The sequence below is a fragment of the Rhinoraja longicauda genome, chromosome 27, assembly GCF_053455715.1.
Source record: "Rhinoraja longicauda isolate Sanriku21f chromosome 27, sRhiLon1.1, whole genome shotgun sequence".
In the NCBI taxonomy this organism is placed as follows: domain Eukaryota; kingdom Metazoa; phylum Chordata; class Chondrichthyes; order Rajiformes; family Arhynchobatidae; genus Rhinoraja; species Rhinoraja longicauda.
This window is the reverse complement of record NC_135979.1, coordinates 16381130-16399298: the sequence shown is the minus strand read 5'-3', so window position 1 is coordinate 16399298 and position 18169 is coordinate 16381130. Positions and strand designations below refer to the sequence as shown.

At 41.8% G+C, this 18169-nt stretch overlaps 1 protein-coding gene and 1 long non-coding RNA gene across 3 annotated transcripts; one reads left to right on the top strand and one right to left on the bottom strand.

Moving 5' to 3' along the window:
• Window positions 1–1820: 1820 nt before the first annotated feature.
• On the bottom strand, window positions 1821–6891 carry LOC144606706 (elongation factor 1-alpha 1-like). 2 transcript variants are annotated; one of them, XM_078423015.1, is made up of 8 exons: window positions 6733–6891; window positions 5244–5408; window positions 4866–5045; window positions 4356–4652; window positions 4076–4226; window positions 3518–3774; window positions 2715–2949; window positions 1821–2199 (listed from the first exon to the last, which is right to left on the bottom strand). In XM_078423015.1, the coding sequence occupies exons 2-8, from the start codon at window positions 5385–5387 to the stop codon at window positions 2081–2083; spliced, it is 1383 nt and encodes a 460-aa protein (XP_078279141.1). In that variant the 5' UTR covers window positions 5388–5408; window positions 6733–6891; the 3' UTR covers window positions 1821–2080. The 2 variants fall into 2 exon arrangements, with proteins under 2 accessions (XP_078279141.1, XP_078279142.1); XM_078423016.1 differs by lacking the exon at window positions 6733–6891 and adding an exon at window positions 6162–6291.
• On the top strand, window positions 5761–16796 carry LOC144606707 (uncharacterized). The gene is made up of 3 exons (XR_013548977.1): window positions 5761–5843; window positions 5952–6350; window positions 16605–16796. It is a non-coding gene; the product is annotated as an uncharacterized LOC144606707 (long non-coding RNA).
• Window positions 16797–18169: the final 1373 nt, after the last annotated feature.

Here is an 18169-nt window from a genome sequence, read left to right as displayed (position 1 = left end):
TTCACTCAGGTAGTGCCTGTTTTCGCTTGCCCCACCATAGGCTCAAGTAATGTGTTCCATGCCTTCCTGAATGCTGCTCTTCCACTGTGAGGTGTAGCCTTGGCATTCCCATGTTTATATTTGTTCCCAAGACTGAGATCCTTTAAACATTTTCACATCCGACACCTTTTTCCAGAAGATAGGCCAGGAGCCGGTTGTCAAGCTAACAAAGTCCTCCCCTTTGGAGTGAAGAATTTGTACCTAGCTTAGATGCCAATATCCATTTGTTAAATGTGCCAATGGATCATAGGGAGGGTTGTGATAAAGGTTCAAAGGAATGGGTGACATTTCAGATTGAGACCCTTTTTCAGACTTCAAACGTTATCCATTCCTTCTCTCCAGATGCTGACTGTCCCACTGAGTTACTCCAGCATTTTGTGTCTATCTTCGGTGTAAACCAGCATCTGCAGTTCCTTCTACATATTGTAAAGGTCCTCCATGGCTTACGATGCTTCGACTTGCGATATTTTGACGTTGCGATGGTGCAAACGGCAGTGACCCGTAGCTTGCTTCCGGCCACGTGATTACGTGTATTCAATGCATTTCGGCTTACGATATTTTTGGTTTCCGATGGGTTTCTCGGAACGGAACCCCATCATAAGCTGAGGAGCACCTGTATTTCCAAGCATAGGGATTACTGCAAGCTGCAGTAATGAACTATCAGGTGCCAGATGAGGTAATGGGCAAACTTTTTCTCAAAAATGATTCAACTCTCAAAGTTGAATAATGCAACCAAATAATTCCCAACAGTGAGTTGTTGTTTTATGCAATTAATGATTTTTTACATTCCATTTTTTAAAATGTCACCTGCACTACCTTCAAGTCATTTAATAGACAATAGGTGCAGGAGTAGGCCATTCGGCCCTTCGAGCCAGCACCGCCATTCAATGTGATCATGGCTGATCATTCACAATCAGTACCCCGTTCCTACCTTCTCCCCATACCCCCTGACTCCGCTATCATTAAGTGCTCTATCTAGCTCTCTCTTGAAAGCATCCAGAGAATTGACCTCCACTGCCTTCTGAGGCAGAGAATTTCACAGATTTACAACTCTTGAGTGACAAAGTTGTTCCTCATCTCCGTTCTAAATGGCCTAGCCCTTATTCTTAATCTGTGGCCCCTGGTTCTGGACTCCCCCAACATTGGGAACATGTTTCCTACCTTTAACTTGTCCAATCCCTTAATAATCTTATGTTTCAATAAGATCCCCTCTCATCCTTCTAAATTCCAGTGTATACAAGCCTAGTCGTGCCAATCTTTCAACATACGACAGTCCCGCCATTCCGGGAATTAACCTAGTGAATCTACGCTGCACTCCAATAGCAAGAATGTCCTTCCTCAAATTTGGAGGCCAAAATCTCTTGATAAATTGCTAAATCATCTCTTGATCTTGCCAAATCTACACGATATTTGTCCCGTCGTAGTCCCTGGAAATCTATGGGTCTGACTTCTGATCCCGTGTATGATAGAATATATTGCACAGTAGAATGAAATGATATTTAGGGGAAAAGTGGCCGAATGCTAATATGAACAAAACCAGCTATGGCCATTGCTCCATTTGAAAACTGGAAAGTCTTGCCCCTACCCACAATATTGATTTGCTCCAAAGATGCTCTCCCACTGAATTACTCCCCAACATTTTGTTTTGACGTGGTGAAGTTAGCAATAGTCAAAGGGGAAGGTCAACGTCCACACAATCATCCACCAAATGTTTGCATGTGACTAAGCATGCAGATGCCATTTACCATATTAACCCAATAAATTTGAACTTGAAACTGAAATGGTGTTGGATATTTATTAGTTTTAAATCATTACACAACCAAAACAGCTCCTAATTAGTGAAAGGACATTTACAATTACAGATAGCTTTGGAATCTACGTTTAGAATCCATCATTCCTATCCTTTCCTTCTGAATTTTTTTCGATGCATCTTGATCAATATCCAGTATCTCATTAATACACATATTTGGCTGGTAATGAATAAACATTTTGGTGGTGTCAGTCTCAAGGTTTGCTGGATCTTGGTGGCTGGTGGTGATATTCACTTCTTCATAATTTTACTGGCAGCCTTGGTGAGTTTTCCAGATTGTTCTTTCTTAGAAACTGCCTTGATCACACCTACAGCCACCGTCTGTCTCATGTCACGGACAGCAAAGCGACCTACAAGAGAAAAGGTAGTTGTTAGTGAATCCTCTTTGCTTTTTATATTGAGAACTACTAAACCCAGATCAACCCACAATATTTAATGAAAGATAAGAACTGGAATTGGCTTACAAATGTTATGGCATTCAATATAGTACCTAACTCACCTCCTGATAGCTCAGAATCAAAATAAAAATCTACAATTTCCCCATGCTCCTCCCCTACTGCCTCAAGGCTGCATTTCTTTCGTCTTAAAATTGCTGCAGTTTCCAGTTCTCAGGAACATAACCAGCTGTAATTTTTGTTGCTTTGATTTTCATTATAGATACTTTGTTGCCTATTCCAGCAAGTCTCCTTGTCTAATTGCCAAGTACATTATTCCTGGTACCAGGTGTGATCTAACCAGGACTTGAACCAATTTAAGATATTACAGCAAACATTAAGCTTTCACAGATGCCAATGAACAAGCACAATATATACACATATGATGAACTGATGACAAACTAAAAAATAACAATCTTTTAGAAACATACCAAGAGGTGGATATTCAGAAAAGCTCTCCACACACATGGGCTTTCTTGGCATCATGGTGACAATGGCTGCGTCTCCAGACTTTATAAATTTGGGGAGATCTTCCAACTTCTTGCCAGATCGACGATCAATCTTCTCCTTTAGTTCACTAAACTTGCAGGCGATGTGAGCAGTATGACAATCAAGTACTGGGGAATAGCCAATACTAATCTGACCAGGGTGGTTCAAGATAATGACCTACAAAAGAAAATTACAAATCAATCAAACCTTTGGTAGGAAAAGACAAATAAACCAGTATTTTATTCGACAATTGATTGATGCTGGACATCATTATTTAGGACACGGGCATTTGTGGCAGCATCCACCATTTACAATTGCCCTGAAGTTGGTGGCATTCATCTTAACCTACTGCAGGGTTTAGCAATTCATTTTTATTCAACTTTGAGAATATGTTGGTGGTGTTCATATCTGCTACTCTTCCTAACGAATTTGTGGGAACATTTTGAATTAGATAACAGTATTCAATGATTAGGATGGTAGGCAGAGTGACAATAGTTAGCTTTTCTTCAAAGTTCCCTAAACATTTTTTTGACTAATATACAAAATTATTTAACACAAGAGTACATCTACCTGTGTGCATTGTACAAAACTAGATTTCAGACAGAAAGATCCTTACCAGTTCAGTCATCCAAACACCATTGTAGTAACTGTTTTCAAAAATCAATCAAGCAGGCATAAACATCATGATAATCACTAAACAGAAAGTTCCACATTACAAATTAACTAGTTAAAAATCTGGTCCTACCTGTGCAGTAAACTCTGCAGCTTCCATTGGAGGATCACATTTGTTGTCACCAGCAACAAAGCCCCGGCGAATATCCTTAACAGAAACATTCTTGATGTTGAAACCAACATTGTCACCGGGAAGAGCTTCAGGCAGGGCTTCATGGTGCATTTCTACAGATTTTACTTCAGTGACGAGTCCATTGGGAGCAAACTGCACTAACATTGTAGGTTTCAGAATACCAGTCTCAACCCGACCTACTGGTACTGTGCCAATACCTGAAACAGAACAAAGAAAAATTCAGAACGCATGCAAGACCAACAGAAAGCACTACTACTGCAAATTTCCTAATAGCAGCCACAATACAATAGTTAAAAAAACACTGCACCACAGAGATCACAATCTAAATTAGGTTTCAGTGAAGATTAGACAGAAACAATGGGCAATTTTAAGTTGGGTCTTTCATATTGTGGTACCTCTTCTCAAGGGCAGCTCTCTTGGTTAGCCCTCAAAATGCTAGCTTGTTCACTCCCACTATAAATTTTGGTACTTATACTGTGTATAGGATGAACAACTTACCACCAATTTTGTAGACATCCTGGAGGGGGAGACGAAGAGGTTTCTTTAATGGGCGCTCTGGGGGCTGAATTGCGTCCAGAGCTTGCAGCAAGGTGGTCCCAGTGGTTGATTCGTTCTTCCTAGTAACTACCCAACTGTCAAACCAAGTCATCTGTAAGAGCAGAAAATATTTGTACAAATGCCCAGAACCAAATATTTCAATCTTAAAGATTATTCAAAATTTGACAGCACTGAACATTTAAATAAATTTTGCAATGCTATTTGCTCCATTAAAACTTACATTCGGACTTGGTTCCAGCATATTGTCTCCATTCCAACCAGAGATGGGAACAAATGCGACTGTTGCTGGATTGTAGCCAATCTTCTTAATGTATGTGGTGACTTCCTTCTTGATTTCATCAAATCGGTCACGGCTATATGGGGGTTCAGTGGAGTCCATCTTGTTAACACCAATAATGAGCTGCTTGACACCCAAAGTGTAGGCAAGAAGGGCATGTTCCCTTGTCTGACCGTTCTTCGAGATACCAGCTTCAAACTCACCCACACCAGCCGCAACTACCAGGACTGCACAATCAGCCTAGAAAGAAGTAGATATGGTAAATATAGCAAATTCTGGTAGTAATATTTAGAAACTGGGCCAGGATTACAACCACAAAACTCATCCAATTGGCAAAGTGCAAGGAGAACCCAACAATGATTAAATAAAAATGAGCAATAAATACTAATATATATTCAAGGAGCAAAAATAGAGCAGCAGCAAATTCAAAGTTCCAAAGTATGCTGGATATACCTGCGAGGTGCCGGTAATCATGTTCTTGATAAAGTCCCTGTGTCCTGGAGCATCAATGATGGTGATATAGTACTTTGCGGTTTCAAACTTCCAAAGAGAGATGTCAATGGTAATTCCACGCTCACGTTCAGCTTTCAGTTTATCCAACACCCAGGCATATTTGAAGGATCCTTTCCCCATCTAGAAGATATCAGGTGAAATTAGGCAAAAACTCAGGACACATGTCAGCCTTCTAAACAATAGGTCATTAGATCAACTTGAAACTCATTGGCTACTTCAGTTTCACCAATGCCCTGGACATGTTTTCCAATTTATAATTGGCAATCACTCCAGAGTGATTTTCTCTTTTTTTTAAAAATGGGGGCAAAAAATACAAACCTCAGCAGCTTCCTTTTCAAATTTCTCAATGATTCTCTTGTCAATGCCACCGCATTTGTAGATGAGATGACCAGTGGTTGTAGATTTGCCAGAATCGACATGACCGATGACAACAATGTTGATATGTATCTTTTCCTTGCCCATTTTTTAACGTTGGGATGAGTGCTGTTAAAAGAAACAAATTGAAGAAAATCAAAGTGTGTAAATCATATCTGAACAAGCACTACATTGAAACTACTTAGAACCTTGCAATAAAACGACAAGTGCCCCCAGGCAAGCATACCACTAGCTAACTCAGCTTGTTAAGCAATAAGAGGGACGCAATTGTTAAAAATACCGTATCCTTCCAGTTTCAATGAAGGCCTCCGCACAGACGATCACATCCTTATGAGTGAGTCATTGGGGGACGTGGCAAACGATTCACTCGTCAATGCCAATGACATCGGTATTACACGACGCCAGATGGCTCCCTTCGAGAATGAACGGCAAAAATAAGTACACTGGGTGCTGATAAAAAGGCACGTTGAGAGAAAAAAAAATAGTACACGCCCTGCCCAGGAGGCGGTTTCAACAAGAAATTTCATGCGGAAACCTCTGGAGGTGAGCTCAACTACTTAAAATCCAATCCTTAAAATTTAAAGCCAATCATTGTGTGATCTTAATATCGATCCGGCGTGGATAATTAAACATGCCCCCATTCTTCTAAAGGGTCAATTGTGCGCAACCGTGGTGGGAACCAGCGGCGCGGTGCGGCGGCCCGGCCGGAACTCGCCTACGGTTGCATCAGCCGCCGAACAATGGGCTCGGCCTTATTAATTTCACCTCACTCAGCAGGTCAAAGCCACAAAACAATCCCCCCCCTAAAAAGTACAAATGACATCGCGAAAAGTTAAAAGACGGTCAAAATGTTGTATCTACCCAGTCGATGTCACCGGATGGCGAAGTATAAGTATCGGATGACAACGGATTGTGTGCCGCCGAGAGCCGCACGCCCATTCTCCGCCAACAAAAGCGGCCTTCGGCGCCGGCGCCAGCGCGCCACTCTTCACAAGGCCGCCTCCCGACCGAGAAAGGGACAGGAAATGCCTCTCCCATCGTACTGATCCGGTGGGTGGCTTTTAATATCTTTATTATCTTTACTCCACCCGCTCATGAGAGGAGAGGGAACAAAAAAAAAAAAACCGCCATCGCGGATCTGAGATGAGAAAATCCTTGACAGAAAAATCTGTCGCCAGGTCAGGACGCCGGTGACGGTCGGGTTCCACAAACCGTCCGGGTGGCCTGTTATATCTCGTCAATTAAATTGGATTCTACCTACTCGATTCCAACGTCGAAAACTGCTTTCCAACCAACATTTACTGAGTTTTTTAAATAAAAAATCCCACCACACTAAGGTTACCAAAATAACCGGCGCCGAGGCCCGGGCCCCATCCCGTCGGGCAAATCTGCCGAGTTTGGAAAGGCCAACGGCCATTTCTGAAATAGTTACCGTTTGGATACAGCCGCAAACCTCCCTTTGGTTGACTCGGAGACTAAAGGACCAAAGAGATGGCGTCGTGGCAATTTATAAGCAAGGAGGGAGGGAGGCTGACGCCCACGGCGCAATTCCTCTTCCCGCCCCCTTTTTCATGGTGGGTGAATGCACGCTTTAAATATTTTCCTCCAGGCCTCTTTCTTGCCTTTTCACGTTCTCTTCCGCCTCCAAAGTAAAACTCAAAGTCAAAGGAAACGTGACATATCCGCGATATTTTTCTTTGCGGCTTTCATAAGTGTTTTCTGTACCCAAAAATCATTTCAATCTTCCGAGATCCATTCGGGTTGCTATCCATCCGATTCTAAGGCGGGTTGACGTTATTACCTCCCATCTATCTCCAAGTTCCACCCAAGAAGTTTCAAGTATAAATGACGTGCCGGAAATTTGATTGACTTTTTGTTTGTTGACTTCTGGTGCAATGCATAATTTTAACTACCGATTTCAAGGTACTTTCAGACATACAAAATAATTCGAGTAATGATTTCTATCAACATTCCGGTTCGATTTTCAACGAATTTATTCACAATATAATAGTGATGTTTTAAAGAAATGGTTCCCGACTCCTCCCCCGTCATTGTACGATATGAAGATCTTAGTTTTATGTACACTCTAGAAATTCATGATATTTAAAACAAAACAATAATGTTGGAAATACAAGAGGCAGACAGCTTCCTACTAAGTTAAATTGTATTGAAACAGGCTACCTGGTAACTCGTATCTGAAAATACACAGTAAAAGCCTGTTATTGATTTACACATTTAATTACATTTGCCCATCCGGAGTGATTGGAATAGCCCAATCTTAAAATGTGCAGTCCTTATTTAAATTTAAGAGTAAAAGGATGCCGGTAAATGACAGAACCCATGCAGCTACTTCATTATACTTCATGATTCAGAATCCTCCACATTAATCTCTCATAGTTCTTTATGTTTTTGTGCACACTTCAACTATGGAAGAAACTATGTTCTACTTCTAAATCAAATATAATTTCACTAAAAATGTTTGGAAGCAAGTATTTAAAACATGTCCGTATAGATGGCAGTCCATCTGGTTCTTCAGGTTTGTTCCGCCTTTGATCAAGAAGATAGCTGATCTACTTCAGTGTATCTTGGTCTGCCATCTCTATATTTGTTTATGACCAGACCTAATATCTTCGTTTGAATGGAATTAGAACATCCACAGCATCAAGGGTAAAGAGTTCCAAGGGTTCCCTGCCCTCTGAACGTGGACATTTTTCTTTAGTTTTATTCTAAATGGCCTATTGCTTATTTGGGGTCAAATAATAAAAAAATGTAGATGGTCATCATTAAACTGGTATCATTTGTCTCTAATTGTAAATTGTTCAGATACATTCCCAAATAATATATCTAATTTTACAACGATTGAAAACTACTTTATATAAGTTCAGAATTTGGATGTGAACTTGTAACTATTGTAACTAATAATAACAGTTATTAGCTACAGATGGTTTCAATCTGAAAAGAGGAAATGTAAACTTTAAGCATGGAAGTTAATTTCAAAAATATAAATGTCTTGAAATACTGATTAATTAAATTAGTTTTAATACTAATTATTCTTCAATTATGCTGTCACCACGGCTTAAAAACATTTCTATTAAATGGTCAGTTAACTTCATTATCATTTTTTTAAATGTATGCAGTTTAAATAAGTAAATATACTTTTAAGAATTGGGATTGCCATGTGGTATAACTTTTAGATACATTCTTGTACCAGATATTCTTAATGGTTCAATTAAAATGTAATTTTTCATAAGATCAGAAGAAATAGCAGAATTCGGCCATTTGGCCCATCAAGTCTACTCTGCCATTCAATCATGGCTGATTTATCTCTCCCTCCTAACTTCATTCTCCTGCCTTCTCCCCATAATCTCTGGCACCCGTACTAATCAAGAATTTATCTATCTCTGCCTTAAATATTTCCACTTGGCCTCCACAGCCTTCTGTGGCAAAGAATTCCACAAATTCAACACCCTCCGACTAAAGAAAATCCTCCTAATCTCCTTCCTAAAAGGTCCTTTAATTCTGAGGCTATGACCTCTAGTCCTAGACACTCCCACTAGTGGAAACATCCACATCCACTCTATCTAAACCTCTCACTATTCTGTACGTTTCATTGAGGTTCCCCCTCATTCTTCTAAACTCCAGCGAATGTAGGCCCAGTGCCGACAAATGTTCATCATATGTTACCCTACTCATTCCTGGGATCATTCTTGTAAACCGCCTCTGGGCCCTCTCTAGAGCCAGAACATCCCTCCTCAGATATGGTGCCCAAAATTGCTCACAATACAATACAATTACAATACATCTTTATTGTCATTGTACAGGGGTACAACGAGATTGGGAATGCGCCTTCCATACGATGCAATAAATTGATTAGTTAGTCAGTATTAACTTAAACAACCCAATGAAACAAATGAGAACAGTTTTAAAACAGAATAAAGTGCAAGTCGATCTGTGCCAGTTCACTGGGCGATGTTACCATCCGGCTCAGCAGGACCGGTTCATAGCAGCTATGGCCCTGAGGATGAAGCTGTTCCTGAGTCTGGAGGCGCGGGCGTAGAAGACCTTGTATCGTCTGCCCGATGGTAGAAGTTCGAACAGACTGTTGCACGGGTGTGAAGAGTCTTTGTGGATGCTGGTGGCTTTTCTGAGGCATTGTGTGTTGTAGATGCCCTCCAAGGCTGGTAGCTGTGTTCCGATAGTCCTCTGAGCTCTATGGACTACCCGCTGAAGAGCTTTCCTCTCTGCCTCTGTGCAGCTGAGATACCACACAGGGATGCCATGTGTTAGGATGCTCTGTATGGTGCAGCAGTAGAAGGTCGTCAGCAGCTGTTGGGGTAGACCAGACTTTTTCAGTGTTCTTGGGTAGAACAGTCGTTGCTGTGCCTTCTTGATCAGCGCAGCAGTGTTATTGGACCATGTTAGGTTCTCCGAAATGTGAGTGCCCAGAAACTTGAAGCTGGACACTCTCTCCACACTGTCCCCGTTGATAAAGATCGGAGCGTATTCCCCGTTGTGTGACCTACGGAAGTTGATGATCAGCTCCTTGGTCTTGGTGGTATTTAGGGACAGGTTGTTATCAGAGCACCAGTCCGCCAGGTTCTGCACCTCCGCTCTGTATTTTATTTCATCACCGTCGGTGATCAGCCCGATCACCGTTGTGTCGTCTGCAAACTTGACAATGGTGTTGGTGTCGAATGCAGGAACACAGTCGTGTGTGAATAGGGAGTAGAGCATGGTGCTCAAAACACAATCCTGTGGTGTGCCGGTACTTAGGGTGATAGTGGAGGACAGGTGCGGGCCCATTCTCACTGCCTGCGGTCCAGCAGGAAGTCCAGGATCCAGTCGCATAACGACGAGCTGAGGCCTAGCTGGTGGAGTTTGGTGATGAGCTTGGTGGGGATGACCGTGTTGAAGGCAGAGCTATAGTCAATGAATAGCTTCCTCACATACATGCCCTGTCTCTCTAGGTGAGTCAGGACAGTGTGAAGAGCCAGAGAGATGGCGTCCTCTGTGGATCTGTTTGCCCTGTATGCAAATTGATGTGGGTCCAGTGAGGCAGGGATGCTGAATTTGATGTGTGAGAGGACCAGCCTTTCAAAGCACTTCATGACTATAGGAGTTAGGGCAACCGGACGGTAGTCGTTCAGGTTGGCACTATGGTAGCCGACTTCAGGCACTTGGGGATATTCCAAATGTGGCCTGACCAGTGCCTTATGGAGGGAGCCTCAGCATTATATCACTGTTTTTCAAGACAAGCTCTCTCTAAATAAATGCTAGCAATACATTTTTGATAGTTCCATCACTATCATTTTCCTTTGTGAGCAACTACACAAAAGCACCTATGGACATTGAAAATATAGTCAACTGATCATCTGGCCAGTTTCCCTAGTTTACAGATCAACTGTGTGATCCCACTCCCTCATTTTCTGGATACAACTTTCTTCTACCCTTGTAGCTCAGTCTCCTGGCTGGAGCTCTGGGCTAGGCTGTCATTCTTTAGGCTGGCATCTTGAGGCAAGAGGCCATTTTCCTTATGGAGCTTTGAAGTGGGCAGTCCTTTTTTCCAGTTGTGGTCCCTGGATAAGTTGATATTCTCCAGATTTTAGCCTCAAGGTAGCCTGCCATTCTCCAGATGGAACAGGGTAAGCTACTGTTCTGCTGACAGAAGTCACAGGCCAGGCCACCGACTGCAGTGGGAACACCAGGGCCAGCAATCAGCTCTAGGTGTAGATGGCTAGTTGATTTCTTGTGGGGTACACATAGAATGTGGAATGGAGTCAGACAAGTTGTGGTCATATAACCTCATATTCTTCCACTTTGTATTCCATCTGCCTTAACCATTGACTTATTCTGCCTATCTCTCCTCCTGAAACCCAACTATTGATGTAGATTGCGAACAGCTGGGTCCCCAGCACCAATAACTACTGCATCCTGCTTACAAACTCAAAATTTGATCTGTTTATCTGCACTCTGCTTTCTGCCCATTAGATTGGGTTGCTCTCTGCTCTGCTAGCTACAACCTCAAAAATCGTAAACGCTTTGTCAAACATGATACCTCCATCTTGATTCTGCCCATTTGTATTATTATTTTCTAAGTACTGATAGTAACACATTCTGACATTTTCTCTACAACTGATCAGGTCAGGTTTTTACCACAGTTGAAATAAAACTAGGCCAGTTTCATGCACACACAGACGAATCCCTTTGATAAAGTCATATGACTCTGAGTCATCATATGCTATTTTGGTTTTAAGTAAAATCTACCACAATCATTTTGTTCAGAGAAAGTGAACACAGGTTTCAACTCCAATTATCAAGAAAGTAAATAAACTGACAAATTAATTGTTATCCTCTGAACTACAGAAAGCAAATTACATTATTTGATTTGCATCTTATACTGGCTAAATGTAAAAGCTTCAGAAAGAGTACAAAAAAAAAACTAATGTGATTCCAGGGATGTGGAACTTTATTTTGCTAGAGTTAGGGTTATTTATGTGGATAGATCAGAGATTCTGGGATACACAAGAGGCTGCAAATGCTGGAATCTGGAACAAAACATAAACTGTAGCAAGAACTCAGGAGACAAAGAGAAAGTGGACATTTCGGGTTGAGAGGCTGCATCAATGAGTGTAGAGAGAAGACAGCCAACATATAGAAGTGAGAGAGAAGCTGCTGTGGAACCAGATTGGGGAGGGGTGAATGATGGGCAGATAGAGCCAGGTAGGGGAGGGGGAGTGTTGAGAAGGAGGCTGGAAGGTTATCGATGGAAATATAAGAAATAAGTTAAGGCAAATGGAGGTAAGTAGGGGAGGGGAAAGGTGCAGACTGAGGCTGATAGATGATCACTCCCACAAGTCTCTCCAGGGACCTTTCCCTTTGTTTACCTTTCCACCTTCCCCCCCCCCCCAAATCTATTATCTCGACTCAACATCCTCCATCTCCTGCTTCCATCTACCCATCATCTACTTACCGATCAGGGTTTGTTCTCCCTTGGTCCACCGTTCCTGTCTTCGCCCTCATCTGGTTACATTTGCCATCACCCTGCCCTGATCTAGTTCAATCAACCAGCCTCCAAGAGCTCTTCCAGCACTTTATTATGTTTTGTTCCAGAGGAGCTAGGATTGTGTTTTGTGTTGAGTGATTAAGGTCCAGAATGCACATAAAAAGATTGTAGTAATGGCAGATTTGATTGTGGCATTGAACAGGGGGCTGGATGAAGATCCAAAAGAATTTGCATAACCATGAGGAGAGTACAAGGGAGTGGGACTTGTGTAGAAAGGAACTGCAGATGCTGATATACCGAAGATAGACACAAAGACAAAAAGGATGGGTGGCGTTTCGGGTTTGAAGAAGGGTTCCTTTTTCTCCAGAGGTGCTGCCTGACCCACTGAGTTACTCCAGCACTTTTTGTCTATCAGTGGAACTAGTTGGATTGCCTTGGAAAACATCAGCTATCGGGCTGCTTTCACTGAGACCTTAATGGATTAAAATGGCTTCTTTCTGTGATATAATCATGATGTGATTCTTATCTTTATACATTTACATCTCATTTCATTATATTTCTCAACTTTTATTTTTAAATAATGCCTTGAAATTCTACCAATCAACACTATAAATTTGTGTAAAATATTTTACATGTTGCGAACGCAATAATGAAAAGCTATGGAACTTAAACAAAATTTTAAGTCTGCTAAGATTTTCACAATTTTCTGTTTATTTTACTACAAATGTGTTTGTATGCAATAATTAAGCTTGCTCGTAGGGAGATAAGGCAATCATGTTGTTTGAAAATATCAAGAACAAAGCGGTACCAAGGTTTAGTTGTCCTTAAGAATGAGATTAAAGGCTAAAGAGTAAGACTTTCCAGATTTGGTGATATATCTAACTAATAGTCTGTTTTAAAAATAAACAGTTTAAACAATGATCAGTGAGTATCCTAATTCATACCAGTTAATTTCAAGTTTGTGCATATTGTCTTTAGCTAGAGTAAACCTGAGGGACAGACCACAGCATGGATAATAATTCAAAAGATCTTGTAACCCACTGTGCCTGGACCTGATCTTTAAGAAAACTTATTGAAATTATACTTGATGATAGGAAGAAACCTATGCCCATCAAACTGTCCCCTAATGCTATGCAATGACAGATCTGTGGCCACCAGTGAACCAATGTATCCAGACTCATTCAAAATATGAGACCAGGTTCAATATGTTCTTTGGTCCCAGTCCAGTCAGATATCTATTCCTAAGGCTAGTCAGGTCTCCAATACCAAGCATGTTATAAAAGAAAGCTCCAGAACCAGCAATGTTTGGGACCCAGAAGGACAGCAGGTGAAAACAATTCAATATTACCTCTGATTTCTACCCTTCGTAGTACTCGTCCCAGTCCCAAATGCTTCTGTTGCATGACCACTCTGACTACTCCTTTTAAAGAGCTGGGGTTGTCTTAGGGTTTCTTGAAAATATATTGTAAACTTAGGCTAATCCATGAACCCAGAAGGCTTATCTCATGTGTCGCAATCGATTGCTCCTTGCCTGAATGTCAACGATTGCTGGCTATCACATGTTAACATGCTTGTTAGTATATCATGCGGTGGTGTACTCAGTACATTGATGGTGTGATAAAACTAAGAATGAATATGTGTGATTGTGAGATTGTACAGCTGATGTGTATAAATTAGCATGTCAGAGGACAATTTTTTTTAGAAAGTAATTAGTTGACTTTTGTTAGATGTTTGCTTATTACACCTGCTCAGTGTTGTCCAACTACCCTTATTTGCTTTAGTTTAATTTAGTTACTTTAATGCCATATACACCAGGGTGCAAAGATATTCCATCTTTGCATGAATGTTTGGAGATAAATGGTCTTGTTTGATGTGGTATCTTGGTCGACATGGATGAGTTAGGCCTGTTTCCATGCTGTGTGGCTCTGACTCGTATGCAAGTTGGACTTTAGGCAGCAGTTGATTTGTACAAATATAAGAACTAAGAAGGGATACAAGGAACTGCAGATGCTGGTTTACAACAAAAAAAAGACACAGTGCTGGAGTAACTCAGCAGGTCAGGCAGCATCTCTGGATAACATAGCATGGTGACATTGAAGAAGGGTCTTCATCTAAAGCGTCAGCTATCCATGTTCTCCAGAGATGCTGCCTGACTTGCCGAGTTACTCCAGCACTTTGTGTCCTTATAAAAGCAAATAGTTTGATATAATTTAACAGAACAGGGTGAAATGTAGGTTGTTAAGGATAGTGGTGATGATAATATAGAAGTTTGGGCATACCACTTCCAAGCTATGAAAAATGTTATATGAATGCAATTTGTTCTTTTACTTTAGCTGGCACCACAAAAGAACTAAATTATTGGCTTTTGATTCTGTGGTAAATCTGTTACTGTACTCATCAGATTATACTTTGTGAAAACAGGAAACAGTTTGCAATAATATTTCTGTTTTGACTATTCTCTTTTACATTGTACTTTTTCCCCAAATGTTACAGGGTATCAAATGTATAAATCAATATCAAATTGTATCGAGCATGATTGAGCAAACTACTTGCTCAATTGTAACAAATGATTCAAGATTGTCCTTGAATCATAGTTTCAACCAGGTTTGTAGGTTAATTGAAGGTAGACACAAAATGCTGGAGTAACTCAGCGGGACAGGCAGCATCTCTGGAGTGATGGATGGGTGACGTTTCGGGTTGAGACCCTTCTTCAGATTGATATTGGAGTGGGCGGGACAGAGATAGAACGTAGTCGGAGACAGTAAGACTGGTGGGAGAACTGGGATGGAGGAGGGGATGGAGAGAGAGGGAAAGCAAGGGCTATTTGAAGTTAGAGAAGTCAATGTTCATATCGCTGGGGGTGTAAGCTACCCAAGCAAAATATGAGGTGGTGTTCCTCCAATTTGTGCTGGGCCTCACTCTGACAATGGAGGAGGCCCAGGACAGAAAGGTCAGATTGGGAATGGGAGGGGGAGTTAAAGTGCTGAGCAACTGGGAGATCAGGTAGGTTAAGGCAGACTGAGCAGAGGTGCTCCTCCCACACTCCAAAGATGTACAGGCTTGTAGGTTAATTGGCTTGGTGTATGTGTAAAATTGTCCCTAGTGTGTGTGGGGATCGCTGGTCATTATGGACGCTGTATCTCTAAACTAAACCCCTCCATCACACACTCTCTGAGAGTCCCTTATTAGGCCTGTGGGCCGCTGTAGGCCCAGACAGTATAGGCTAACGAAGTTCGTTAACATTAACGGTTCAGGGAGTGGGGCCGAGTGTGTTCGCCGAATGGAGGTTGCAACCCGCTTCCCGACCCGGGCGGCCGTCATTGGTGGAGTGGGAGCATGTGGCCGCTGGCTGGGTGAGGTCACGTGGGGTGTGGGCGGTGACATCACTTTGTCCTGTATTTAGGGCCCCTGTAATGGCAGTTTCTATACCATCTCGAAATCCCACTTCGATAGCCATTACTTCTCGGGGATGAAATGTAGTTATAGCTTACGCACACGCCGCACCCTTATATGACAAAACAAATCTTCCAAACTTCTTTTCTTCATTAATTGGTTTTTATTTAAGTAGCACAAATCATAGAGTAATTCATCAGTTTCCGTACATTATCAACTGTTTCTTCTTCTAACAATATCTAGAATTCTTGCAGTTATTACCGTATGGTTCTTACAAATATAACCGGTGCGAGCGCATGGTAAAGAACTATATGCTCACCATCATCCGAGTCTAAACTGACCCACAACCTCTGTCGACACGCTAGTCTCTCCCATCTAGACACTCCCCATTACGCATTAAGTCACACCCACAAGCAGGCAAAAAAGACATAAACTAGAAATATTAAAACATAGCCATAACACAATGACAATAAATGAATTAAGCATAAATGGCTCCTACAGCCCCTTTATAACATATGCGACGAGCCCCACACTAGCTTAATCCGGCCCTGTGGAGGAGTCCACCAAGTTCTCTATGAGAGACGTGCAGAGCCCAGACACTGACCTTTAGTGTGGAAGCCCTGTTCAGTCCTTTGCAAGGACTGCATGACAGTATTGTTTACTAGTTATGATATCTGCTGTATATATGCAGATGGAGGCTCCATAATATTTTTCTGTTTTTGTGCAGTCTCACTTTGGTCCATATGCCCTTTTGCATTCACCCTGTCAAAAATATATTCCCTTTGTTCTACCCATGAATCCACCCAACATCTTCAACTAGAAACCAACTTGTTTTTCTCTTAACTTTTTAGTCTCGCCATAGATGCTGTCTGACCTGCCTTTTCCTATGTTTTCTGTTTTTATTTCAGATTCACAATTTCAGCATCACAATTTGTTTTTGATTTTCATTGTATGTATATAAGTGTAAGTATGTTATTAAGAACAGAGTGTACCATGTGGTATGACTTAATTGATTTAACTGAGACCTTACTGCCTTCAATAAAGGGAAGTGCAATAAACAATACCTGCTACGTCTCAGTTATTTGTATTTAAAACATCAACACACAGAGCCATAAACACTGGGTTGTCACTCTAGATGTACAAAATGTTGGTGAAACCATACTTGGAGTAATGTATCCAGTTTTGGACACCCTGCTTAAGGAAAGGTGCCACTAAGCAGGAAAGAATTCCGAGAAGATAGATGAAATTGTTCGGGACACAAGGATTTGTAGATGTTGTTTTACCAAAAAAGGCACACAATGCTGGAGTAATTCAGCGGGTCAGGCAGCATCTCTGGAGAACATGGATAGGTGATGTTTTGGGTCAGGAGCCATCTTCAGACTGAATGAGGTGGGGAGAGAAAGCTGGAAGAGAAGTGGGGGCAGGATAAAGCCTGGCAAGTGATAGATAGATACAGATGATGGTAGGGAGGGGAGAAAGAAAGATGGGAAGGAGGAGGGGGCAGGATAAAGCATGGTTTAGCCCACTAAATCATTCCCTTTATCACCAGCACAAATAATCCCCCTCGCCTGTGTCTACATATTACCTGCCAGGCTTTGTCCTGCCCCTTCCTTTCTCTCAGCTTTCTGTCAATCAGGCAAGCTGTTCTGGGTATTGTCACGTTTTGGGAGTTGTTGGTGCTACATTTATCCAGGCAAACAGAATATTTCATTACACTCCTGACATGTACCATGTCGATGGCCTTGTGGTATTAGGAGATGAGTCATATGTTATATGATACACAGCCTTGACCTGCTGTTGGAGCTTTGGCAATTATGTGATTGGTCTAGTTGAGTTTCCTGTTAATATGACAGCACTTCTCTTCCCCCCCACCTGCTTTTCCCCTACTCTTCACTGTGCCACTGGATTCCCTGAATCCTACTGGATTTTCACCCATTTTTCCCTTTTTTCCCCTCCTCTCGTCGCTTTTCACCTATATTCCTTCTTTTGGTTCCACAATTCGCACATCTTCTATCCTTATCTTCTTATATCATACTTTTTGTCTTTTCATCTCCGGCCTTGATCTGACAATCAAAAGCAAGCCTCACATGTATCTATCACTTGCCATTACCTATTATGTATTGCGAAAGAAGGAGCCGCAGATGCTGGTTTAAACTGAAGATAGACATAAAAAGCTGGAGTAGCTCAGCGGGACAGGCAGCATCTCTGGAGGGAAGAAATGGGTGACATTTCAGGTCTCTCGGAAGAAGGGCCTCGACCTGAAAGGTCACCCATTCCTTCTCTCCAGAGATGCTGCCTGTCCCACTGAGTTACTCCAGTTTTTTTGTCTACCTATTACCTGGCGTACCACAGTGGTATGGATGCGCAGCGGTGGAGTTGCTGCTTTGCAGCCCCAGAGACCCGGGTTCGATCCTGTCAATGGGTGCTGTCTGTATGGAGTTTGTATGTTCTTCCTGTGACCTGTGTGGGTTTT